The sequence below is a fragment of the Hirsutella rhossiliensis genome (assembly GCF_020360975.1).
Source record: "Hirsutella rhossiliensis strain HR02 chromosome Unknown scaffold00001, whole genome shotgun sequence".
Classification (NCBI taxonomy): Eukaryota; Fungi; Ascomycota; class Sordariomycetes; order Hypocreales; family Ophiocordycipitaceae; genus Hirsutella; species Hirsutella rhossiliensis.
This window is the reverse complement of record NW_025408667.1, coordinates 954892-979587: the sequence shown is the minus strand read 5'-3', so window position 1 is coordinate 979587 and position 24696 is coordinate 954892. Positions and strand designations below refer to the sequence as shown.

Below are 24696 nucleotides of genomic sequence, written 5' to 3'. Positions count from 1 at the left end.
TGTTCATGTCGTTGCTGATCGTCGGTCCGTGCAGCTGCGGCAACACCGGTCCCCATGATGGCCGGTTGCCTGCTACAGCTACGGGAGCCCACTGGAGACGCAAGGCTACGGCGCAAAAGGGCGCTGAAGTGCATTGTTGGCTGGGTGAGGTGAGATGATGCGACGCATGCGCAGATAGCGGTATACCCAGGTTGGTGCACCGCGGCCGTGCAACTCGGGTCTACTGTACATAATCGAGCGCTGTACCAAGTATGTACAGTACGGTACTCGTCCAACGCTGTCAAGAAGCTGCATGCGTGAGTCTGTCTATCTACATGTTTGACCTGTGTGTGTTGACCCGTGTGTGTTGACCCGTGTACTGCTTTTTTTTCGCACAATCGGCCAAGCCCCGTTGGCCGTTGGCGAGCACACAGCACAGGCCCTGCCCGGTTACCGAGGCGGCCAATGGGCCTGAAGAGCGAGAGGACATGCGGTGTCGGGTTTTGCATGTTACATGCAACTGTGGGATGGAGGATGGAGGATGGCGGATGGAGAAGAAACCGGGTAAGGGGAGGAGACAAGCGCGATTTTGGACCGACAAATGCCGCAGTTGTTCTCTCGTTGGTTTCTTTCCTTGCTCCCTTCTTTCCTCTTCTCCTCCTCCTTCTATACATTTGGGCTTATCATCGGGCTTGTTGGTCACGTACTGTATCTCGTATCTCTTGGTTGGCCTGCGCAGAGACGATGAACGCGACATCGCGTGAAAGTAAGGGGCATCCTGGCCCGTTTCAGCCCATCATTGGTCGTCACTGGCCCAGGGCATCGCAAGAGACCGACCCCTTTGCGTGATTAAAGGGTGCGTGTCACGGAGCACTGCGGTCGCATCAAACTCGCCCGTTTATATGTACAGATACAGTATCTGCACCGCATGTCGTGTCGTCCTTCTGATTGGCGCCATCAACTGTAGGTTATCTGTCGGCCATGGCGATCTGGCCGAGAAGGGGCAAGACTTCTCACCTCATCTGCACACCGGAGAGGGCCTTGTCCATGGAGAAAGATGAGACGGTCGTCGTGTGCCTGTTCTCAGACTCGCGCGACAGGCCAGACACAGATCTTTGGGTCGCACGACATTCGGATCGGTCCCTGTCTGTGCGCCCGCATCTGCGTGTCTCTCCCGTAGCCGCCGCCCATCCGTCCACATCCGGGGCCCTGTCTCTCAGATAGCAAGCAGGCGTCGAGATTTGCGCCCCGGGTCAATGTCGATCCCCATTCACCGCCAGCCGGCCGGCAAAGGTGCAGTAGCAGCGCCAAGGGCTCCGGACAGCGGCATCCGTCACGGACCACCTGGACCGGACAGGTGAGGTCCCCTGTCTGCCCCGAGAGGGACACCCGGCCGAAAGAAGAGTATATGGCTCGTCATCGTCGTCACCATGGTACGCCAGCTCTCGACGACGACCAAAGTCCCCGGGACCCGCCGAGCCGCGAAGCGACCGGTGGTAGCGGTTACATGCGTTCTGCGGCCGCGGCGAAATGACACCGACCCATCTCTTTCTGATGCTGTCCCGTGCGGCCAGTTCCCCTCCCGACGGCGTGAGATAGGATTGCGGGTAGCGGAAGGCTACTGTAGTGTGTGATACCGACAAGCCGGGAGGGCGATGTTGGAAAGGTTTCAACTTTACGTAGGAGAGACGTCAAAGGAGGAAATAGGCTCAGTTAGGCTCGGCTGCGTGAATCCTCGACGGGTTTGATTAGATTAAACTTTTTTGTTTTTGTCTTCGTGTTGGCGCATCTACCCAACGTTGGGAGTCCATCAGCACCAACGACTACGGATACGTGCCGAGGAAAAAAGATCACATGTATCTTCGCAGAGCAGGAAGCTGAAGAAAGCAGAACCCAATCAGGGCCCTTCCGGGAAAGGCAACGGTCGCGTGGCGGAACCGAGCCAAGGCCGGCCCGGCGCAAGGGTCTGACGTCACGGTGGAGCCGGCCGGGCCGACCGTCGTGGGCGGCCGCGCCATGCGTTTCCACCGTAACTTACAGTAAGGAGTAGGCTTGTACTGTACACGCTCGCGCGCGCCATTTCACCGCGCACCGCCAAGTATGTATCTGTACAGGCTGACAACAGCACCTACCGTAATCTTGTCGCGCCCACCCCCTGAGACCCGCTCCGGAAGTCATGTAACTTACATGCGCCATGCTCTTGGCTGGGGGCATACCCGCTGCTTGCGCCCAGGGCGGCACGGCAGACATGTACAATGACGAGATGGATGCTTTTGGTCGACTCATCTTTGTTGACAGCTGCTTGCTCTGCTTGTGTGTGTATGAAATCGACCTGTGCGGCGTCCATCCCGCGCAAGCCTAGAGGCCCGTCGAGAGTCATTCTCGGCCAATGAGCCTATCGGCGCCCTCGCCTTTTCCCGTCCGAGTACCGTATTCGGGTCCCCTGCTCGCATCTCCCCTGTAGGGATGGAGGGGCAGAGCCTCCCTCCCCGATTCACAGGGGTTGGTTGTTGTTGGTGCACCGCCTGCGCAGGCTGCGGCACAGCTGCCAAGCAAGCAGTACGGCCAGCGACATGCGCTGCGCCCACCAGCGACCCGAGAACTACACGCTCAGGCATCCGTTGGGCCGCCCGAAGTTGCCGCAGCATGAAATGCCCCGCATGTACCCCCGACGTCGCCTGTTATGCACAGCCCTGTAGCCCACTCGTACAGGTACGGCCCTGGCACCGACCCCACGCCGGCCGCAATCAGACAAGCCATGACGAGGCGTATCAGAATAGATGAGGCCGTGCAAGACGGAGCGCCCATCTACCCACTCTGATTCAAACTGTCAGTTTTCCGTCTTCTCATGTACCCGGATGAGTGCATCGATTGAGTGAGGGAAAAAGAATATCAATATTCCCCAGCGCTTTCCTATCGCTACACTGAAGTCTTAAACCTCACCGCCAAGGGGCGAGGCTGGGCTGAGCAGGTAGCCGGTACGAGGCTTGGCTGCCGTTCTCGCCCACAACCCCGAGGTAGCCGGTACTTACCGACAGAACCGAAGGGGTACGTACCTCGAGCGTGCGTCCCCCCAAATCTCGACGACAACAGAAGGGGGCGCGAAAAGCATCCACAAACACCACGTTGAGGAGAAACGACCACTCAACGACCACACATGTCATAGCCTGCGGGCCAGAGTTTTCGATTTGTGGACCCTCGGTGGGTATCCTGGCGCCCCTTCGTCACGGCCGATCCTCCTTCCGCCTGGTCCCCCAAGCTGCCTGCTTCTGCCTATGGAGACACCATGCGCCTTTCGTGGCCGGCCTTTCGTGGCCCTGTTGTATGACTCGCCCGGGATCCACGTGGAGACCAAGGACAGGAAACTAATCCTCGACGGTGTTGCAGACACATCATGGGAGTCCCGGCAGCAAGGACGCCCTCGCCATTGTATAAAGACGCCGTCTCTTCCTACCGTTCATGACGGTGAGTCTTGACCCTGCTTATCCCCTATCCTCTCTACTGTTTTCTAGGACCCTTCTACTGTTCCTACTGCCAGCTCTCCTCCACGGGTCCACTCGTCTCCGCATACTTACACCCACTTTCAGTCCACCACCATCATGGATTCCAAACAACAGGAAGCCGCCTTCTACCACAAGGTCGCCCAGGCCAAGCAGGAGCTGGACGACGCCGCCGCCGCCTCCTCGGACTCGATACCCAGCTCTCCTGAGCTCGCCGCCGACAGCTCAGGCTCCAGCGTCGCCAGCGTGCCCACTCCCGGCTCGCCTGTCAGCCCCCTGTCCGTCGCCGACTCGTTTGTCTTTGCCTTTGACATTGACGGCGTCCTCGTCCGCGGCGGCAAGGCCATCCCGGAGGCTATCCAGGCCATGAGGGTTCTCAACGGCGAGAATGAGTATGGTGTCCATGTGTGAGTTGACCTCTCGGGCGAGTGACGAGAACTGCGACTAACCCCTATTGACAGCCCCCACATCTTCCTCACCAACGGTGGAGGCAAGTCGGAAGAAGAGCGCTGCGAAGACCTGTCTCGCCAGCTCCTCCAGGATATCAAGCCTGGCCAGTTCATCTGCGGCCACACGCCCATGCGGGAAATGGCGTCCAAGTACAAGACGGTCTTGGTTGTCGGCGGCGAGGGCGAAAAGTGCCGCGACGTTGCTGAGGGCTATGGCTTCACCGACGTCGTCACCCCCGGCGACATCATCAAGCACAACGCAGCCACCACGCCGTTCCGGAAGCTGACGCCCGAAGAGCATGCCAACTCGCGTGAGCGCGACTTCACCGACGTGGTCATAGATGCCGTCTTCGTCTTTGCCGACTCGCGCGACTGGGCCGGCGACATTCAAATCATGCTCGACCTGGCCATGTCTCGCGGCGGCCGTCTCGGCAGCCGCAGCGAAACCTTTGACGAGGGCCCGCCATTCTACTTTTCGCACAACGACATTGTCTGGTCCGCCGCCCACGAGCACGTCCGCCTGGGCATGGGTGCGCTGCGCCGCATGTTTGAGGTGACTTTCAAAGACCTGACGGGCGGCAAGGGCAAGCTGCACACACACGCCTTTGGCAAGCCCCAGGTCCCGACCTTTGAGTTTGCCTCGCGCCTGCTGAGCCAGTGGCGCAATGACGAGCACGGCTTGGACCGCCCGCCCCAGACCGTCTACTTTGTCGGCGACACGCCCGAGAGCGACATCCGCGGCACCAACGCCGTCAACAAAAAAGCCGATAACGACTGGTACAGCATCCTGGTCAAGACGGGCGTCTACCAAGACGGCACCGAGCCCGCCTACAAGCCGCGCGTCACCGTCGAAAACGTCCTCGACGCCGTCAACCACGGCATTCAGCGCGAGATGCGCAAGCAGGTCGCCTCGTCGCTCCAGAAGAGCGTCCTCAACGGGCAGGCGACTGTTGCCGACGAGGCGGAAGACCACGCCATTGCCGCGTGAAACCTCGCCTGCATTTCCCCAATGCCTTTATGAATCCATGGCCGGCGTTTCTGTTACCTTCGCAAGACCCTTTTTTTTGATCGTTGGAGCTGGGTCTCGTCTTTTTTCTTTCATTCTGAATTGCGACCGGGTGCGAGCTGGGGGAACAAGCATAACAGCAGGTGTCCTGTTCTTGCGCGCGAAGCATGGGGGACTGATGCTGCTAGGGACCGAGTCTTTGGCATGCATCTTCGGGGCTGTTGACTTTTTATAAACCATGATGCACCACCCTTATACCCTGATGAGCATCACATCATAGATACAATTCAGACAAGACTTTTTCTCAACACTGAGCAGCTTGGCCCCAATGTGACATTACCCTGATTTCGAACTTGCATACTCCTGCTCGTGCCCCGACGAAGGAATCAAACTTCAGCCCAGGTAACTCGAGGCAACAAGTCGTCACTCCCGAGGGATATTCTAGCCCAGCACGCATGCCATGCAACACCACAAGCCTCGCAGGCCCAACATCCTGCGTCGTACCGCAAGCCGGCCTCGAAGCCTGCGACAAGTGGTTTCGAAGTGTTGAAAGCCCACCCCCTCAGCCGACGCGTCTTACGTCGAGGACCGGCACGGCTAGTCAAGCACCTCCCCGCGAGCCTGCAGCGTCGACGAGTCGCCGTAAAACACGGGACATGACTGGCGCGGGTGTTTTTGTTTTAGCATTTCTCGATGGCGAGGGCGCACAGGCAGCGATCCTGCATCGTCCCGACTCAGTCGCGTCAAGCCATGGTCTGCTGTAAACATAACGGGTCGGAAGATTCGCCCCTGGGACTGGCACACGGTGCAGTCTGGCTCGGGCATGATGCTGTAGATGTGGTTTTGGATTGACAGGGTTCGAAGGACCCTAGCTCGTGGTTATGCTGAGTATCCTGCTCTGTGGATGGTGGTGCTCCACTTGCTGAATCGTGGAGGATAAATAAAACAATAAGAGCGTGCCAGGTGGAGAGGCTGGCCTCTTGTCTGGCCATGTTGGCGTGCAGGAGATGGGCGATGAGGAGACCTCGTGGTTGGGATTCATTCAAGGGAGAAGGGGCTCTCCACCCCGGAACGCTGCCATGAGTGAGTGACACGACTTGCTCTCGTATCAGATGCATCGACGTCGTTGCTCTCCACTGGAGAGAAACACAGCATGTCATCTCGACTGTTCCCTCAGAGGCCAGCCACCGCCTGCTCATACGCGGTTCCATTTTTCCCTTCTTTCTTTCCTCCATCTGTCCTCTGATTTCCATTCCTTCGCAACCTCTGGCCCCTTGTTGAATGTACAGTATCCCCTCCCACGTGCCGTCGATGCTAGCCATCGTAGAAGACAAAGCCCCCCCACGGGGACGTCGCCGCCCAGCCAGCAGCGTCGACAGCCCGTTGTCGCGCATCCCGCTCGGCCAGCGCGTCGTCGACGCCCACGCCGAGCGCAAAGGGCTGCACCTGGTCGCGGTCCACGCGCAGCCAGCCCTTCCACCCGGCGACGACGTCCCCCCCACCGAGGCCCGGCGCGCCGGCGCCGCCGAGGACGACGACGGTGCCCCACCACCGGCGGGAGCGGCTGGGGCGCGCGGCGGCGTGGTACAGCATAAAGGCCTCGGCGTCGGCCACGAGCGCGCGGAGATGCTCAGGGCTGGCGGCGCCGCCGCACTGCTGCACGTAGACGTGCCGCAGGTCGTCGTCGTCGTGGCAGGCGAGGCGCGTCGCGTCGAAGCGGCCGTCGGCGTCGACGACGAGCACGGCCTGGCGGTGCGGCGGCGACACGAGCGTCGCGACCAGCTTGTAGAGCAGCGGCAGGCTGCGGCCCGCGATGGCCAGGGTGGGCGCCTGCGTGTCGCGCAGGTGGCGCGCCGCGACCCGGTCGAGCTCGTCCATGTGCGTGGGCTTGAGCCCGCGGCTGGGCGCGGCGGCGGCGGCGTCTGGCAGTGCTGCGCGCAGGCTGTTGAGTATCTGCGTGTGTGTGCGTGCATCATCAGCTTTTGTGCGCCTACATCGACTCGCGGCCGGTCGATTGGGACATGTCGCCGTGATTGATCGAATAACTCGTAATTATTCTTCTCCCAAGAAAATAATCATTGCTGTGAGCAAGCGTTGAGGCATTTCCCCTGAATGCCGTCATGATTCATCTCTTGAAGGAGGATGATGCCGAGGAGCGCGCACTGGCGGGCGTGAAACCCAATTCTCGACGAGCCAACATGCTGAGCTCCGTGCAATAATAATAACAAGAGAGAAGAAGGGGGTTCTTGGGTGATGCATCCGGTTCGGGAGAGGAGAGGTCGGACCACCTGGAACTCGTCAAGCCGAGGAAAAAAGGTCGGCCCTAGAAGAATGCACTCAATCGCTCACCCACCTCGTCGAGAGTCGTCTCCTCCACCTCATCCAGCACCCGTTTCCCCATCACCGCTTCCATCGCCGCCCGCACCTCGAAACCCACCAAGGCCCCAACGAAGACGGCGGCGCAACGAAGCGAAAAAAAATGACGCCGCCCTGCCACTCCTTCCCAGCCTCGGAGCTGCCCCTCAAGGCCCAGCACGACGCCCGCGGCCGGCGGCGCAAGCTCGACGGCAGCGCGCTGCTCGACCTCTCGGCCTGCCCGCTGCTGCAGATGCTGCAGTACAAGTGCGAGGTGCAGCGGCCGGCGGTGCGCGACAGCCCGGTGCAGTGCTTTGCCGTGCAGCGCCTCTTTCGCAAGTGAGCTTCCCCTCGGTCTCTTCGTCTCCTGTTCGTTTGTGTCTCTCCACTGCGCCACCAAGCTTGGCTGTAGTGGTTTGCTGGCGCGGAAGGGGGGCCCGTGACTGGGACTTTTTGTGATGCGCGGAGTGGTAACGAATTTGTAGATGCAAGGATAAAAAATCGTCCTTCATGGTCGAGACGACGGCGTGGGAGGGCAAGGCCGGATGGGACGACGGCCCGGCCAAGCCCGCCGACGACGCAGCCGAGCCGCCGAAGCCGTACCAGTGGTCTTCCAATTGGCACGACGCCGACGAGGCCCCGAGGTGACGGCCGCCACCATTGCCCGGGTCGCCGTCACTTAGCAATCCGTCGAGCTTCTTTACCCAAGGATGCCTCGGGGCACAGTGTGCACTTGGCCACGCCGCTCACGGCCTCTGGTTCGAGGATCCCGGGTCTGGGCTTGTGTCATCAGGAGCAGAGCAAGATTCGTCTCATCCACAAGAGCGGCATGCTGTCACACCACGCCGTGGCGTCGCCCAAGGAACACAGGAACACCCCTTGCCATCTCCTCCCAGCAAGCAATCCGGCTCAATCGCCTTTGCTTTGTTCCGTCAAGCACATGGTACCTCAACAGTTCATTCGGAAATACCAAAAATAGCAGCGGTCTACGCCTTGACTGAACTCCCCGTCTACGAGCACAGCCGATTCAGCGCCTGGTAACCAAATCTTGGTTGCCAAATATGGTTTGGCCTGCCTCTCTTGGGCAGGTTCGTCGCGTGAAGACCTGTAGTTGGAAGCAGAAAAGCACGGCAAAGACGTCGCCTTGGCTCCAGGATTTGGTTGCCATCACACATGTGCCTGCTCGTCGGCCAGCCTTGTATCCGTCTACGCACATCTATAGCACCAGCGAGAACAGCAATGCAAATGTCACAAAGAAAACGATCAAAGCATCCATCGACTGGGTTGCCCTGGTCTATGTGTACAACAACATTCCACGACCACGCTGCCGCATCTCTGCGCAAGGCTCCCCGTCCATCCGCCCCTTGTCTAGACGTAGCCCGTCGTGTTGTCTTGCGGCCTCCACAGCCATATTTTTTGTTTGCGTCCCTTGCACCGCGCTTCGCTTAGTTGGCCTTGGCCTGGGCGCGCTTCTCCTCGAGCTTGCCGTAGTAGGCGTCGCGGGCGTGGGTCCGGGGAAGGTGGAAGCCGTACCTATCCGTCACTCGGCGTCAGGCTTCTCGCATTGTCTCGTCGTTTCGCCATCGCTCCGAGTCGGGAAAGTGCCCGCTTACCAGAAGTAATTGGCCATGACGAAGCCAGATCCTGCAATCCCAGTTAGCCGCGACCTCCAATGCCTCGCCAGATGCCTCGGCACCCAATCAACAGCTCCAACTCCTCGTGACCTCCGGAAAGACATACCCAGTCCGATAGCAAGGTCCAGGACCAAGCGTCGTCGCAGCATCTATGCATACCCAGCCAAGTCAGCCCGTGCAACGAGGTGATAAAATCGCCTCCAACCCTCAAGTCCCGCGGCATGTCCAACCTCCCCCATGCCGCGCCATTGGGTTCCTGTGCAAACGTACTCCGGTAATGGGGCTGATGGCCATGGCGTCGGTGTTGCTTTGCCGGTTGTGAAGAGAGAGTGTGCGGCGAGTGTCTCTGTCGGCTCGAGAGCTTGCTTCGGTTGAAGTGCGTGACTTGATCTTGTGCCCGCGGCATCTCAGGAACCATGGTCTGATGTTCCGACCGCGCTAAAGAGTTATATCACGTGACTTATATTCACCATGTGGCCCACTCGGCAGAACTTCGGAGCGTCCGAAAAAAGGTTGACTCCAGCCAAGGCTTAACACCCTCAATTCAAGTTGGCATCGTGAAGGCCTCCCGTCTGGCAAAGCTGGCATCCACGTCCCCTTGTTCGACATGAGTGCCCGTCTGGCCGCACGGCGGCTGGCGCTTTCGGGTACACTTCCATCCTCTCAATTGAAAACTAGCCCATCCACGGGTTCTCTAACACGCAGAAAGCAGGAGCGCCGTCTTCCCACCCATCTATCGGAACCGCCACCCGCGCAACTGTCGCCGCCTCAGACCCCCCGCCCTGCACCACCCTCCAGCGCCGCCACAAATGGTCTCTCAATCCCCTCAAGGGCTGGGGCAGCAGGAGCGCCAAGTCCCGCGACGCTGCGCAGCAGTCGGCCCGCGACACCGCCCCGGAGCTCGACGACCCAAAGCTCAGGCAGCACTTTTTGGAGCGCAACCTACGGTCCCATGTCGAGGACAACATCTTTCAGGACGAAATCGACTCTACTTCCCCCGGCCCGGCGGCGGCAGCACCAGCAAGCGGCCCCAAGGAGGCCGTGGTGCAGAAGACGCGTGAGACCATGGCCATGGTGGCGGACCCCAACCCCCGGAGCCGCGTGCGCTGGCAGCGCAACAAGGTCATTCAGATGGTCCGCAACAACGGCCAGTTGACCAAGGAGGACAGGATCAAGATGACGGAGCGAGAGCTCGTCCATAAGAGCCACTTCCTCCCCACCAGTCTCAAGAAGCTCGTCATGCTGTCGCGTCAGATTGCCGGCAAGCCCGTCGACGAGGCAATCACGCAAATGAGGTGGTCCAAGAAGAAGATGTCCGCCGAGATGAGGTACTACCTCGAGGAGGCCCGCGATCTCGCTGTCGCCCAGCGAGGCATGGGGCTGGGCAAAGTCAACGGCGAATCGTTGCCCAAGCCGCGCAAGATCATGGCAAAGGACGGCAAGTGGATAGCAATTACCGATCCCACCCGCATCTACGTCGCCCAGTCGTGGGTGGGCCGGGGACCGTGGCGGGGCCAAGAACTCGACTACAAAGGCCGAGGGCGACACGGCCTCATCCAACATCCAAGCACAAGTGGGTCTCCTTGTCCCCCGTTTAGAGTCCCCGCGCTAATTCTTTCTACTCCAGGCTTCTCCGTCGTGCTCAAGGAGGAAAAGACGCGGTTACGAGAGCACGATGAAGGCGTGGCCAAGAAGGCGGCCAAGGGCCCGTGGGTACACCTGCCCAACCGCTCAATCCACGGCCAGCGTCCGTACTACTCGTGGTAGTCATATTGTCCCGGGATTTTAATCTAGCGGCGCATCACCATCTTGCGGCGGTGTGTAGTTGATGTGACAGAGAGCCAAGTGTAAAATATATGTACATGGAACGGCTTGCCTAGTTGAGGGTGCCTCAAGCTCCGCGACTTCTGCCATAGGGCCCCTGAAGCCGGCTCTGGGTAAAAAACAATGAAATGAGGCCCTGAAATATGATAAAAGAAACAGAACTGCATCTCGAACGCAATACGCAGCCGACTCCTCGCCAAAATGAGCGGTACAGCCTCGGCTGTGTCCGAGCTCTTCATCCCATGTTCGTCGGCCAAAGATGAGGATGCGTGGCTCGTTTGCTGAATCATGTTCACTGGGCGTCCGGTGGTGACCAAGGAAGGTCTGGACGAAACTCACAGTCTTGAGCAGCTTTTTCGGTAGGTGCCTTCACCGGCTAACGTCTCCGTGAGGTCAAACCATGGTTCTGGGCTGCTGTCGAGGTACCATGTCCTCGTAGCGGTTCGTAGTCATTTCGATGTCGTTGCCATACTTTTCAAATGAGTTGTGGTCGCGGCCCGCATACGCTCTGCCAGATCCAGGGAGCGGCTTTGAAATGTCCATTGACGGGCGGGGCGTTCGTTTGCGGCTTCTCAGCAGGAGACACAGGACGATGCCAGCAATAGCGATGACGGCAGCACCAACGCCGACACCAATGCCGACCACGGAAGCCTGAGATAGAGCAGATGCCGAGGGGTCGGTTGCGGCAGCTTCAGAGGTTTTTGCGCCGGCGAGGGCGGCGGAGGTTTGAGAAGCGGCCACGGATGTTTCCGACGCAGAAGTCGCAGACTAGTCAATGGAATTAGCTCAGTCCAGGTCCGAAAGCCTATTTGGCCCCGAAAGCCGAGTTACCGCACTCACCGTGGCGGCCGCAACGGCGGACGAGGTGGACGAAGCTGAAGTCGACGCCTGCGTGGAGGCGGGCGCACTTGATGTCGAACTGGGCGGAACTGAAGTTGAGCTAGGCGGAGCTGAAGTCGAAACAGGCGTGGCTGAAGTGGGAGTCGCCGTCGAGGGCGGCGGGGCCGACGACGGCGTTCCGGGCTTCACCGAGCTCGATGATGCTGCCGAGGGAAGATGGCCTGACCCTGGTCAGTCGGGTCCGAGCGCAAGATGCAAACCAACCAAAATTCCCCCGTTTCTTACCTGCGCAGAAAGATTGGCCGAGATTTCGGCGGACATCTTCGTCCTTGGCTTTGCACTTGGCACTGCATTCAACGACGCTGCTGATGAACTTTTCCTGACACAAACAGGCAGCATCGGTGGCGCTTTGGCAAGAAAACTTGGCAAAGTCCGATCTCAGCTGGTTCGCGCAGCCGGGCTGGATAGATATCAAGGTCAGAGGGGGGGCGGTAGATGTGGGGAGGGCAGCCAAGGCTTACAATGCAAGTCGGTACATCCTGGGCGACGGCGCCAAACAGTTGCAACGCGCTCCAAGCGCCCAGAATTAGAGGCACAAAACGGCCCATTTCGGCCCCGGGGCTCGAGCCAGGCCGCTGTCGAGATTGCTCAGAGAGGTGATGAGAAGGAAGTAGCAGTCGATATGCCGACGTCAAAGGAGCGGGATGAGGGGCAGCTAAAAGGCCCGTCGAGGAAACGGTGAGGAGAGCCGGGCCAGAGCTCGGGCGAAGGCTAGGGCGAGAGAAGCTGAATCAGGTCAGGACGCACGAATGCTGTGGCACACTGTCGAAGGGTGTGCGGGTGTCGGCAGGCAGAAAAGTTGGCGAACGAATGGAAGAGTCGAATGCGCGACAAAAGGAATGAAATGGGAAAGGTCGAGCCGACAATTGGCGCGTTGAGGAACGAGGCAAGAATGTAAAAAATGGCGTGGACGAGGCAAGTGGAGGCGGCGGGCGGATGCTGGGGTACAAACAAGTGCAGTGCGAGTTTAAAAAATAAAATAAAATAAAGCCCCCTAACAAAGAGCAGCCCGTCGTTGCTGGCAGGGAGGGTATGCCGACGACGAAGAAGATGAAGAAGAAGGCGCAAAAGAGGGCGCAGAAAGAAGGTCGGCGAGCAGCCTCGATGGCAATGGCACGGGTGAGGGGATGTCCAAGGCGGGAGGGAGTCAAGGCAGAGGGGAGAGAGAGAGAAAGGAGGAGAAGCCGTCGTGATGCTGTTTTGCCGACACGCGGTACAGAGTACCCGACAAGGCGCAGAGTCCGAGCGGCGCGTGCAGTACCGGGCACCTCGCACCCACTGTGGTTGGACCGCAGGGGCAGTCAGTGCGGGGGCCAACAAACCGTAGAAGAGCTGCAGGAACCTGCCCACCGTACGACACGGTATCTCCTCCAGACGCGCTAACATGAACGGGGGCCCGACCCTTACAGACGAATACATCATGCAGCAAGGTCCAGGAGGTAAATAAGCATGTCCTCGTCATGCTTCATGCGTGGGAGCGCTACCTTGCGTTATCTGTCTAGCAAAGCGGTGCAAACACGCTGGGCTGGAGACACGATGACGATTGTCGTCAACCACTTCAAGGGCCGTCAGACATGTGGACTGATCAAAAGGCGAGGCATCCGACAGTCCTTTTTGGCTCTGGACGTCATTGGCCGGCCAAGAGGCAACCAAACCCTGGGTGTGCGTCCGAGTCTCAGTCCGGGCCCAGCTCTGGCATTAACGTTGAAACGAACGACTTGTCATCGCAAGCAGAAAACCCCGGGAGGGGGGGCCCTCGGTCATCATCAGCTCTCTCTCCTAGCGTCGGGTCAGCGCGCGGCTTTGCAGGCACGCAGCCCCTGGCCATCACACCCGTCCGGGTCGCTTCGCATGCAGGCTTACAGTAGCTTCATCTTGGGGGCGGCTGATCGATCACCCGCCAACCAACACAACCTTCTCCGCAGTTCCGCGAGCTGCCTTCCATCGACAGTCGGGGGTTGCAGATCCCGTCCAACCGCCCGAGGACACGGGGGGGAAAAGAAAAGAAAAGGGGGGGGAGGGAGCCCAAAAAAAAAACTTGAAACGCCGGCCCAGCCCAGATGGCCGGCTGACAGTTGGCGGCAGCGAGGCGCCCAACTGCCACCACATGAGACGAAAAAAAGGCCAAGGGTCCGTTCTCAGCAGCAGGGAGGGACACGGCCACCAACGCGAGCCATCACTAATCACGACCTTCCTGCTCTTGTTTTTTTCTTTTCTTCGCTTGGCCGGCTTGTTTTGATGTTGCCCAGTCATCACCCACTTGAGTGTCAGCTACCCTACAGCGTCACTTTCAACGACACATCGGCCTTGTCACCCTTTGCCCGGCCGGGCCAACTGAGGCTGCGCTCTGCAGTCTCCGACAACGGTCCCTTGGAGACCAAAACTGAATGGCGATCTCACCGCCGCGCCTGCACGACCCGCTGACGGGCACCAGGTTCAACACGGAGCGCCTCAGAGCCGATGAAATGCTGGATGGTGGTTGTTTACGTTTGCGAGAGGAGACTGTAGACAGCCTACTAGCTCAGCACGTCCTGTGCCCCACCGGGACCTGAGCGGCCTCACGGCCGCTGGACGGAAAATACACATACATACATACATACATACATCGGCCTTGTCTGCTCGTCATGTCTCGTATATCCGCAGTTCTGTCATGGCGCATCCTGCGCATTGTTGGGCATCAATCCCAGTGCGAGCTATGATACTGTGCCGCCGTGGACACGGCATGGCATTTGAACCACTGCGAACGAAGGCGACGTTGGATTGGCATACGTACGGTCCAGCATCAGCTCGGATAATGTCTCATGATACGCAAACGCGCGTCAACCATGTCGTGCGACCTTGTCAGCCCACAGCCGTGATTTCTGAGTTGTCGGAGCTCGACATGAACGGAAAAAATGTGCCAAGGTAATCGCTGTTCTGCTGCCTAAGAGCATTCGACGCTAGGCATCACGCTAGGCTGGCCGTAAGCCGGGAATAGTCGGCGCATCGCATACTGTACTAGCATTTATGTATGTACCTGGTATGTATGTATCGACAACTTCTGCACGTGAGGCCCCGGCGGTCCAGACTCGAGCCTAGAACGGCCCATGTTGCTCGCCTGCTAGATCTCGGTCCAATGGGCGCCTGCCGGGACTGCCATTTCCTGTCCAGTTACATCATCTCGCGCAGCCTATCGTACGTGCCGCCAAAGTACCGGCTACATCTACCGGTGCTGCACTGGCGTAGGGAGTACATGTCAGGCCATCTGCCCACCGTCAACCCATGGCCGTCTCCCGATAGCTCCCCAGTACCCCCTACCGCCCTCGACAGGTTCCCTAAGCCCCCCGACCCCGTTTTTTTTCTGCCTTCTCCCACACACACCCACTCGCGAGCTTCTTCTGCAGTGACCAGTCGTCATCCTCGTCGCCCAGCTTGACAGGGTCCTCTTGACTGCAACTTTTTCTCCCTGTGCAGCCACTGCTCTTCACTCCTTCCCGTACCTTGACTCCCCTCATTCCAGCGGCCTTTATTTCAAACCTACTGCCATTTTCTTCGGCCGGCTGCTCGCCTGACCCGCCTTCAGGCCGATCCGAGCCTTTCATTGCTAGCTCACCACCCAACCCTTCTCGCCCTGTAATGACCGTTTCCGCGCCTCCACGACGAGCGAGACCATGGTCAACCCTATAGGCGAGGACAGCTGGCTTGCCTACCTCGAAGAGGCGGCCCGCAACGTCTCCGACCTCGAACAGCGCGTCAACCTCGTCGAGCTCCACAAGCGCGCCATCAGCGCCGAACCCGCCAGTCTTCGCCTCTGGTTGGCATACTGCGATTACTTCTGGAGTCTCTGGGCCAGCAGCCAGTCCGACGATGGCGGCTGGTCCGATCAGGAGCAGATGATGGGCCGCGAGCTCTTCCCCTTTGGCGCCGCCCTCGACTTGTGGCAGCAGGGCTACCAAGCCATCAAGTATCGCCTCGACGACAGCCACCTGCTCTGGAACCGCTGGCTCTCCCTCGAGCTGGAGCAGCTAGCAAAGACAAGGACCCCCGAGGGCGTCAGGCGCATCACTCACCTTTACCGCGACCGCCTCGCCACCCCTCATCTCACCTGGGACGACACATCGCAAGCCTTTTCCACTTTTCTGTCCGAGTACAAGTCGGACGCGTGGGAGGAGACGATGAAGGAGGTGACGGCCTCGTCACAGGCGGCAAAGCTAGCCAATGCCGCTCGAGATCCCTTCGAGCTCAAGCTCAAGGAAGCTTCGCGGGCCGGCGATGCCGAGGCCCAAAAGTCCGTCTTCAGAGACTACATCGAGTGGGAAATACGCCAGAATAAGGGAAACTCCGAAACGCCGGAGCTTGCCTCGGATCTGTGCTGCGGTCTCTTCGACAGAGCTCTTACCGGCCCCTTGGCCTTGGACGACCACGTCTGGCACGAGTACATCGTCTTCGTATCGTCTCCCCAGGTCGACCTCCAGACCCCCGAGAGGCTGCTCGACATACTCCGCAGAGCTGTCCAGCATTGTCCCTGGTCGGGACAGCTTTGGAACCGGTACATTCTGTGTGCCGAGGAGGCAAAGCTTCCTTTCTCCGACATCGAGTCAATCAAGCATTCGGCTACGAGCGAAAACCAATTGTACAAGAACGGCATGGAGAGCATGATCGAGATGTACGTGGCCTGGTGCGGGTTCCTGAAGCGCACCGCACTGGAAGCCACCGCCATTGATGAGGCTGTCGATGTGGCCGACGTGGGCCTCAGGGCGGCCCTCGAGGATGTCGCTGTCGTCGGAAAGAGGCTCTACGGCAAGGACTTTCAAGGCGACCCCAAGTTTCGCCTCGAGCGCATCTACATCCAGTACCTGACGGAGAAAAAGGGGGCCATAGACCAAGCAAGAGCCGTGTGGAGCAAGCTCGCCGGCGTCCAGATTCAAGCTGACAGCTACGACTTTTGGTTTCGGTATTACATGTGGGAGATGCTCATCTTCTCTTCAAATGTCCAGACCAACAGGAGCCCGACCCCCTCGACGGGCGCCGGCTCGGCTCTGCGGGTGCCTAAGATAGCGACGGCAGTCCTGGAGGCTGCTGCCTCTCGAAAGACTATTGACTGGCCCGAAAAGGTCTTGGAAGTCTACCTGCAACACTGCAACGACTACGAGCTACCGGCCTCGGTGCGACACGCTACCGACATGGTGCACAAGGTCAACAAAGCGGTCAGGCGGCGGCGACTGCGCGAGGAAGAGGACAAGGCTGCCGCCTACGCTGCCTACTATGGAATCCAGCAGGCCGAGCAGCAGGACGACGACTCGAAGTCGCTCAATGGGTCGAAGCGCAAACGCAAGTCTTCACCAGATCCGAAGAACGAGGATGCCGAGGCTGCCAGCAAGCGACAAAAGACTGGCCAAGGGGCGATCGAGGCCCAGCCATCGGGGGCTTCGCAGCAGGATGTCAAGAGGGACCGAGAAAACGCGACCATCATCGTGACGGGCCTTCCCGCCGAGGTCACGCAGACCAAGGTTCGGCAGTACTTCAAGGAGTACGGCCACATCAACAACATCACGGCCTTTGTCCGAGAAAAGGATGGTCGAGACACCACGGCATTGATCGAATTCAGGTCCCCCGAGGAAGCGCATTCTGCGTTGCTGAGGGATGGTAAATACTTTGGCCAGGCGCAAATTAGCGTCCAGTCGGGCTATGACCTGACGGTTTACGTGGCCAATTACCCGCCGGCGGCCGACGACAAGTACATACGAGACCTTTTCAAAGACTGCGGCGATATCCTGAGTATCCGTTGGCCCAGTTTAAAGGTCAATACCCACCGCCGGTTCTGCTACATCTCCTTCCGCGACCGCGATGCCTCAGCAAAAGCTGTCGCCAAAGAAGGCACTGTCCTCGAGGGCAAGTATGCTCTCCTGGCCAAGTACTCGGACCCATCGCGCAAGAAGAACCGCGAGGGCGCCGTTTCGGAGGGGCGAGAGGTGCACGTCTCCGGCCTGGACCGGTCCGTCACTGAAGATGAGATACGAGGCGTGTTCTCCAAGCTGGGCAAGGTGACAAGAATCAACATACCGCAGAACCTGGCCGGCAAGAACCGTGGATTTGCATACCTCGACTTTGAGACAAAAGAGCAGGCCCAGAAGGCCGCCGAGGAGATGAACAACACAAAGTTCCGTAACGAGATCCTCGTAGTGGAGGTGTCCAAAGAGGCAAAAGTGAAGCACGCGGCGAAAACCATGGGCCTGGATCGCGAGCCCGCTTCCCCGGCGCCGTCAGCACCTGGCAAAGGGGACACCGACGCCATGAGCGAAGGCGGCGACGAGCGCTCGAACCCGTCCACGGCGGACATTGCGGCCCGGACCATTGCCCTGATGGGCCTACCCGACACCGTCAACGACGCCCGCGTCCGGGCGCTTGTCGAGCCCTTGGGCGCAGTTGTCCAGCTGGTGCTGCAGCCCGGCCACGGGGGCGCCAAGATTGAGTTCGCAGACGCGGCGACGGCGGGCAAGGCGGCTCTTCAGCTTGATAGCATGGAGTTTGAGGGGAGCAAACTACGGACCGGCACAGTCCGCGAGCTTCGCCAGGCCAGGGCCGAGCATAAGGACGATCGTATCGTGTACGGAAGCAAGGAGAAGAAGGCGGCCAAGGACCAGGGCCCGGCAGCCGCAGACCCGACCCTGGCCAAGACAGGGCTCATGCTTCCTCCGGTTTCCATCCGTCGCCCCGCCCCGGGCAGATCCGGGCCGAAGCGTGGCCTTGGCTTCGTCCCGAGAAAGGCGCCCGCAGCTCCCGATGAGTCGAAGCCGAGCGAGAACGGCGCGCCTGCGGGGGGCGACGACAAGACCGCGCCCAAGAGCAACGCCGACTTCAAGGCTATGTTTCTGACCAGCGGCGGCGAGGCAAAGAAGACGGCCGATGGGGAGGGAGACGGCGGCGCACAGGGGGCCCTGTAAGGTTTGGGTCTCTGTCGTCCTGCCCCTGCGGGGAGCTTTGCATGGTGGGCCTTTTGGGAGTTGCTTCATGGCTTACCCTTTTCCCTCCGGACGATAGCCTGCGGTCGTCTGCTGTACTTTTGAGCTGCCTCCACGCCTGATCCTCTGCGTCGACGGGTGGAGGCAAGCAGATAGACAAGGATATGCTGTCGTAGCCTAGGTGGCCAAGTAGATGGCAAGGCAGTTGGTGCAGGAATGGAAAAGGAACAAAATAAAAGACGATGATCAAAAAAGCGCTTGGATCATAACGTGGTTCAACAATTTGTTGATTTTCCCTTGCATGTTCTCGTCAGAGTCTATCTGTGCTGCCAGACAGCTACGTAAGAGCCCCCTCAACCTGGTGCTTTGGCACCATCCCCGACCCTTTTCTTTCGGATGCTGCAAATATCCACACAATTGACTCATCTACACGGCTCTGACCGCCCTGCACCTCTTAATCCTTATCCATCCATCCAGCAAATGCAAGACCGCATCCCGCCAGATACCGAGACAAAGAGACGAGATAAAATCAGGGGCACAAAGCCTCCCAAAACACCCTCCCCCAGACTAAAACGGCCCGTGTCACTCACCGCAGGTTGGCAACCTATGCCTTGCCGATGGCGACCGACACGCCCGCCGCGTCCTGGCTGCTGCCGCCGACGACGAGGTCCTGCGAGAAGAGGCGCTGCCAGACGTCGAGCCACTTCTCCTGCTGTGCCGTGGCGAGCTTGCCGGGCTGCTTAAAGGAGCGGGTGAGCACCTCGCGGAGGCGCGTGCGGAGCATCTTGACGACGAGCATCGTCTTCCAGTCGGGCAGGGCGAAGCGGGCGCGGTTGCCGTCCAAGACGATGACTCCGGAGTACATCTGCGGGCAGGTCGGTCAGCACACTATATCCCTTTGCTATGGAAAAGGGAGAGGGTCTTACGTCGCAGCGGACGTCGCCGCACAGCAGGGCAATGGCGAATGGTTCAACAGCCGTCGTCTCGTGCGCGTGATAGACGCTGGATGGTAGTAAGTAAGTGGTTAGTATCTTGCTGCAAAGAAGGGCGTGAGAACGCAAGGGCAAGGGGGGACTCACGACTTGGACTGCATAATGTGGTAGTACGAGAGCCACTTATTGTCGAGGTGGCCGCGGTTGACAGAGGATCGGTGCAAGCTGATGGACTGGTTGTTGCCAATGTTGCGCAGCCCCTTGGACCCGGGCGTGTCTCGCACGAGCAGCTTCGGGTAGAAGCTCCACGCAATGACAGACGACGACACCACGTCGTTGTCGCTGTTCACGTTTACCCGCCACGGAACCTCGAAGAAGCTCTGCTGTCGACGCCCACGACCGCCCGAGGCGAAGCGCTGGCCCTTCAGTGCCCGGCGCTCCTCCTCGGTCAGCGAGAGGGACCCTGAGTCGGCCAGCGAGACGAGGAGCTGGCCCTTGAGATCCTCAATGTTGGCGAGCGTCTGCTGGCTCAAAAAGTTCTTGCGGCAAAACTGAAACTCCTTGCCCGTGCCGATGTTGGACTGGCACACCCGCTTCCAGGCCAAGTAGGCGTTGTATATCGTGAGCACATCCGAGTCTGCGCGGCGGAAAGCCATCCTCGCGTTGTCGGCCTGCGCCCGCTGCCCGAACGGCGCGGAAAATGGCGACTTGGACGACAAAATAGCGGCCACGGTGATTGCCATGTCCAGACACTTGAAGACTGTGCCAAGCAGAATCAGCTTCCCCAGGAAGACGTCGAGCGGCAATCTGGCCAGCTGGTGGCCGAGCGGAGTGAGCTCCTCGGCCGCCGTCAGCGCGCGGACATCAACGAGCGCATCAATGGCACGCCGAATGTTCTTCGCCGACGGCGGATCCAGGGCGTCTCCGAGGGTCTCTTCGATGCCGCCGATTTTGCAGATCTTGACCCGTATCGCGAGGTCCTGCAAGGAGAGACGGAGCATTTCCGGCGTCTGCTGATCCGCCATGAGCTGATCGTGCCTGTGCTTTGTGAACATGTGGAAGCAAAGGCCTTTCTGCACACGACCGGCACGGCCGCGTCTCTGCTTCGCGTTCGCCCGAGAGATGAAGGTGTCGATGAGTCTCGAGAGCTGCTTCTTCTCATCATACCTCATCTCCCGGTGCTTGCCAGTGTCAATGACGCACGTCACATCCGGGATGGTGATGCCCGTTTCCGCAATGTTGGTGGCGAGAACAATCTTGCGCACCCCGGGCGGTGGTACGAGAAAGGCCGATTCCTGGTCCTCGGTGGCGATTGTGGAATGCAGGGGATATACAAGCCAGTCCTTCGCAAATCGAGGGTCGCCAAGAAGCATGTCGTTCAGCGTCCGGATCTCGGCGATGCCTGGCAGGAAGATCAAGATAGCGTTGCTGTACTGCACTAGAGACTCATTCGTCGCGATTTGCGCAACAAGCTGAACCACGAGGTCGAACTCGATGTGATACTCGTCAAGCTGAGAAAGTGTGCTGCGCGTCTTAGCCGAGTAGGCAGACAGGCTCTGGGACAAGTCACTCTTGAAGCCCGCTCCATCATCCTCCACTGCGTCATCGTCGAGGTCAATCATCTTTTCCGCCGGCGAGTTGCTCGGGTTGTAACCTGTGGCCTCAATGGCGTCCTCGAGATAGCGGACATCCACGGGAAACGTACGCCCCGGCACGTTGAGAATCGGCGCGTCGCCAAGATACCTCGAGAAGCGCTCAGCATCGACAGTGGCGGACATGAGCACCACCTTGAGGTCTCTGCGTTGCGTCAAGAGGCGCTTGAGCACAATGAGGAGAAAGTCGCTATCGATGGACCGCTCGTGGACTTCATCGAGGACCAGGTGCGTGATCTCGCGAAGGTCGTTTGATCCCTCAAGCATCCGCATGACTATACCGGTCGTGGCGTACACCAGACGCGTCTCACGAGACGTGTTGGCCTCGAGACGGATCGAGTAGCCGACCAAGGATCTGCTGGTACCCAAATCGCCCTTGTTCTCGCCCAACTCTTCGCTCACCCGACGAGCCAACGATATGGCAGAGATACGCCGAGGCTCTGTGCAGTATATCTTGCAATGATTCCCTTTCGAGAGCTCGTGCTCTAACAGGAATGCCGGCACTTGAGTGCTCTTTCCACTGCATGAGGTTAGATCTCCATCTCATCCAGGCGTTGGGGTACGACGACTTACCATCCCGTTTCGCCACATATGATGACCACTTGATTCTTGTCCACGGCATCCAGAACCTGCGGCCGGAACCGCCACATCGGGAGTTGTGTACGTGATTCCTGCAGAAGCTGTTAGAACCGCCGTCATGACACAAGTTGCGCACCAGTCACGTCTTACCAGCATTACTTGAAATTTGCGTGAGCCAGACTTGTTCGCCCAAATTTTCTTGAACTCCTCGGCGGCGGCCGTATTCTGCTTTCTGCGATCGCTTTGGCAATTCTCGGATGAGTCTTGGGACGCTTTGGGGGTGCCTCGGCCCCGAAACGCACCCTGGAGAATGACGCCGTCTTCGAGTTCTTGATCATGCCTCTGTCTCACCAGCGCTCTCAGGGACCTGACAACCTCGCGATCCTGAGAGTCGAGCCGGTTCTTTTTTGCTTCAGCCATCTCGTTCCACAAATCCCGCCACACGGGTGGCAGCCGCAAGGCGACCTTTTCTTCCCTCGAGTTACCGCTGAAGATGTGAAAAAGAGCTGAGGTGGCAATGTACGCCTCGGACTGCTTGGCATCTGGTGTGGCAACACTGAGCATGGTAAAGGTGAATCGGGCTGAGTCCGCGATGATCTCGACGTCTGATGAAGGCTCACTCTGGGGAGGCTCCTGTGGCTTTGTCCACCCGATGTCGACAGACTGGCGGCTTGCGAATGTCGCATCCGACACAACGACGTAGTGAATCTTGACAGAGGCATCCCTGTTCCTGGTTAGCACGGGTCCCAGCGCTGAAGGCAGATTTCGAGAGCACCACTTGCCTTGATCGACAAGCCTCTTCCAAGACCCTCCTTGGCTTGATGCCTGACCAGTCGCCAAAGTCTCGAATCAAAAGTCTTGCGCCGCCTGACGAGTTGATGACTAGCTGTGTCTTGCCTGTCTCCGGATCAACTTCGTTCTGGGGCAGGGAAGCGAACAGTCCGGTAATGCCATCGTCATCGTCCTCGGCCAAGATTTCGGCAGCCACACGCTCTGCCTCGGCAGCAACGTCGTCTTTGTCCGATGTCTTGACATCGGCGGCCGGGTCCGACGCCTCAGGTTCCTCGGCAGAGGTATCTTGGGCCTGTTGTCTTGCAGTCGCCAGCTGCTTTTCCACAGCCACCTTTTCGGCCTTCCATCGCTGCTCGGCTACGTACCTGTCGAAGAGCACATCATTTTCTATTTTGCTAAGCTTAGCCTCCAGTTTTGCCACGACCAGGCTAGTGTCCTCGTCGTCGGCGTCGGATTGCCTGGCCTTGCCACGGCTCTGGCTGCGGCTGAGCTCTAGGAGCTTAGCTTTGGTTGCGACATATTCGGGGACCAGATCTTCAGGTTCAATGTCCACGTCACAGATTGCCATCACCTTTTTGGAAGGCGTCTTCACGGGGCGTGCATTTCCGTTTGACTTGTTGGAGAGATCTTTGCCCCGGCGGCCATTCTGCGCGTCTTGAAGCCTGGGCGTGTGGGGGCGGGAGGGAAAAGGACTGTCGGTCGGAGTGTCTAGAAAGGCGCCATGTGAATACCCGATATAATAAGAGGGAGGTGCCAGGTTCGTACCTCTGGCCGTAGGTTTGCCCCTGAACTCGTAGGGGGGAAGCTCTTCGAAGGAGCACTGGCGGGCCAGCCAATCAAGAGCTTCATCCAAGCCCCAAATCGAGTCCTTGGCGGCGTTGGAAACGTGTGGAGCGATGTCGAGTATGTGCCGCAGGGCAGCCTCGACGCGAGGCTGGGGAAAGGTCGCAGCTTCGAGAGTCTGGCTCAGGGTCCACAGACGAACAATCATTTCCTCCTCAGAGGGCATCCTGCCGCTGCCGGCGTTTTCCGACGAGACGTTGGAGGCAGAGAAGCGAGTCTCGGCGTTTATGAGATCAAGGATATGATTGAGAAGCTCTGGGGGCAGCCACTTGGGGATGTTGATGGTGTCGGCCTGGCTGCGGAGCAAGCGGCGGTCCGTCTCGAGGCGAGAACGCTGGCGCTGAGCGTCGCGTTTGGCTTTCTGGGTATACTTTTCGACGAGCAGCTGCAGCTCCGACTCCTCGAGCTGGCGCTCAAACTCTTCGGGGCTGAGCGGCTTGTCGTGCGGCTGCTGCTGCTGGGCGGCAGCCGTGGATGGCGGGGCATTGTCGCTCGAGGTGGAGGGAGGGGCATCGTTGCCATTTGGTTTGAGAGGGTGGGACGGCGAGGGCTTTGCTTCGGACTCTGGGCGCGGTTTGGACGCGATTGAGGTTGTGGCGAAGCCCCGAGCGGGATTGGCAGCGGGCTTCTTCTTCTTCTTTGCTCCAGCCATTGTTAGACCTGAGGGTGGCGTTAGGAGAGGATTCGATGGCGAGACGAGATGTTTGGCGGAAGAGGTACCTCGGGCTCAGCACTGGCAGTACGGCGGACCTGCAGATTTATTCCCTGCACCTCGCAAGGCGACAGGGTACTGTACCTGATAGGTGCCGAGATTGACTGGCAGCTTGCGAGGGGAAAATGAGGTCGTTGATGGCAGCTGTCGATGTGCGGGCGAGGTTGACAGTTGAGAGCACGGGCTGCTTGCGGCGTTCGTGGGAGTCAATCACCCGCATAGTGACAAACGGAATATTTTTGGGGGGGGGGAAACAAGGTTGAGAGGCGAGAACATGTCCGGGGTAGCCAATCGTTCTCGTTTGCACGGAAATGCTCCGCACGCGAGTTTCGAAGGATCAAAGGCCAATGGATATTTCTGCGGCAGAGCGAGCTTGCTTATTGAGCCGCCGGCTTCACCTAACAGATGGAGGATTAATAAAGCCTGAGTTGCTGGAGGTAGAAACTTGCAAGGCTCCTAGAGCAAATACACACTCAGTGCATTAGAGGTGTTTACTCCTAGGCTATACCGGATTGCCTGTCAGAGTTGGGATTATAAGTCCCATGTATCATGTAACTTACCGTACAGTGCCAGTTGAGGCGGGCGGTGAGTGTTTGCT

General features: G+C 59.1%; 8 protein-coding genes across 8 annotated transcripts; 4 read left to right on the top strand and 4 right to left on the bottom strand.

The window, feature by feature from the left end:
- Positions 1-3578: 3578 nt before the first annotated feature.
- On the top strand, positions 3579-4916 carry HRG_00117 (haloacid dehalogenase-like hydrolase domain-containing protein; the record flags this gene model as incomplete). The annotated part of the gene is made up of 2 exons (XM_044858588.1): positions 3579-3886; positions 3941-4916. The coding sequence occupies 2 exons, from the start codon at positions 3579-3581 to the stop codon at positions 4914-4916; spliced, it is 1284 nt and encodes a 427-aa protein (XP_044724988.1).
- A 1332-nt stretch (positions 4917-6248) lies between these two features.
- On the bottom strand, positions 6249-7335 carry HRG_00116 (Peptidase M43, pregnancy-associated plasma-A; the record flags this gene model as incomplete). Its single annotated transcript, XM_044858587.1, has 2 exons — positions 6249-6887; positions 7288-7335. The coding sequence occupies 2 exons, from the start codon at positions 7333-7335 to the stop codon at positions 6249-6251; spliced, it is 687 nt and encodes a 228-aa protein (XP_044724987.1).
- Positions 7336-7413: 78 nt separating this feature from the next.
- On the top strand, positions 7414-7937 carry HRG_00115 (mitochondrial export protein; the record flags this gene model as incomplete). The annotated part of the gene is made up of 2 exons (XM_044858586.1): positions 7414-7628; positions 7775-7937. 2 exons carry the CDS (start codon positions 7414-7416, stop codon positions 7935-7937), a joined length of 378 nt encoding a protein of 125 aa, XP_044724986.1.
- Positions 7938-8734: 797 nt separating this feature from the next.
- On the bottom strand, positions 8735-9217 carry HRG_00114 (uncharacterized protein; the record flags this gene model as incomplete). Its single annotated transcript, XM_044858585.1, has 3 exons — positions 8735-8822; positions 8903-9072; positions 9194-9217. 3 exons carry the CDS (start codon positions 9215-9217, stop codon positions 8735-8737), a joined length of 282 nt encoding a protein of 93 aa, XP_044724985.1.
- Positions 9218-9530: 313 nt separating this feature from the next.
- HRG_00113 (ribosomal protein l22p/L17e domain-containing protein) lies at positions 9531-10690 on the top strand (the record flags this gene model as incomplete). Its single annotated transcript, XM_044858584.1, has 3 exons — positions 9531-9570; positions 9636-10496; positions 10551-10690. 3 exons carry the CDS (start codon positions 9531-9533, stop codon positions 10688-10690), a joined length of 1041 nt encoding a protein of 346 aa, XP_044724984.1.
- A 450-nt stretch (positions 10691-11140) lies between these two features.
- HRG_00112 (CFEM domain-containing protein) lies at positions 11141-12195 on the bottom strand (the record flags this gene model as incomplete). Its single annotated transcript, XM_044858583.1, has 4 exons — positions 11141-11515; positions 11588-11808; positions 11873-12047; positions 12109-12195. The coding sequence occupies 4 exons, from the start codon at positions 12193-12195 to the stop codon at positions 11141-11143; spliced, it is 858 nt and encodes a 285-aa protein (XP_044724983.1).
- Positions 12196-15297: 3102 nt separating this feature from the next.
- HRG_00111 (RNA recognition motif domain-containing protein) lies at positions 15298-18570 on the top strand (the record flags this gene model as incomplete). Its single annotated transcript, XM_044858582.1, has 1 exon — positions 15298-18570. One exon carries the CDS (start codon positions 15298-15300, stop codon positions 18568-18570), a length of 3273 nt encoding a protein of 1090 aa, XP_044724982.1.
- Positions 18571-19192: 622 nt separating this feature from the next.
- HRG_00110 (helicase associated (HA2) domain-containing protein) lies at positions 19193-24318 on the bottom strand (the record flags this gene model as incomplete). The annotated part of the gene is made up of 10 exons (XM_044858581.1): positions 19193-19453; positions 19515-19590; positions 19668-21692; positions 21746-21843; positions 21902-22481; positions 22534-22842; positions 22909-23251; positions 23309-24046; positions 24183-24242; positions 24291-24318. The coding sequence occupies 10 exons, from the start codon at positions 24316-24318 to the stop codon at positions 19193-19195; spliced, it is 4518 nt and encodes a 1505-aa protein (XP_044724981.1).
- Between the last annotated feature and the right edge of the window lie 378 nt (positions 24319-24696).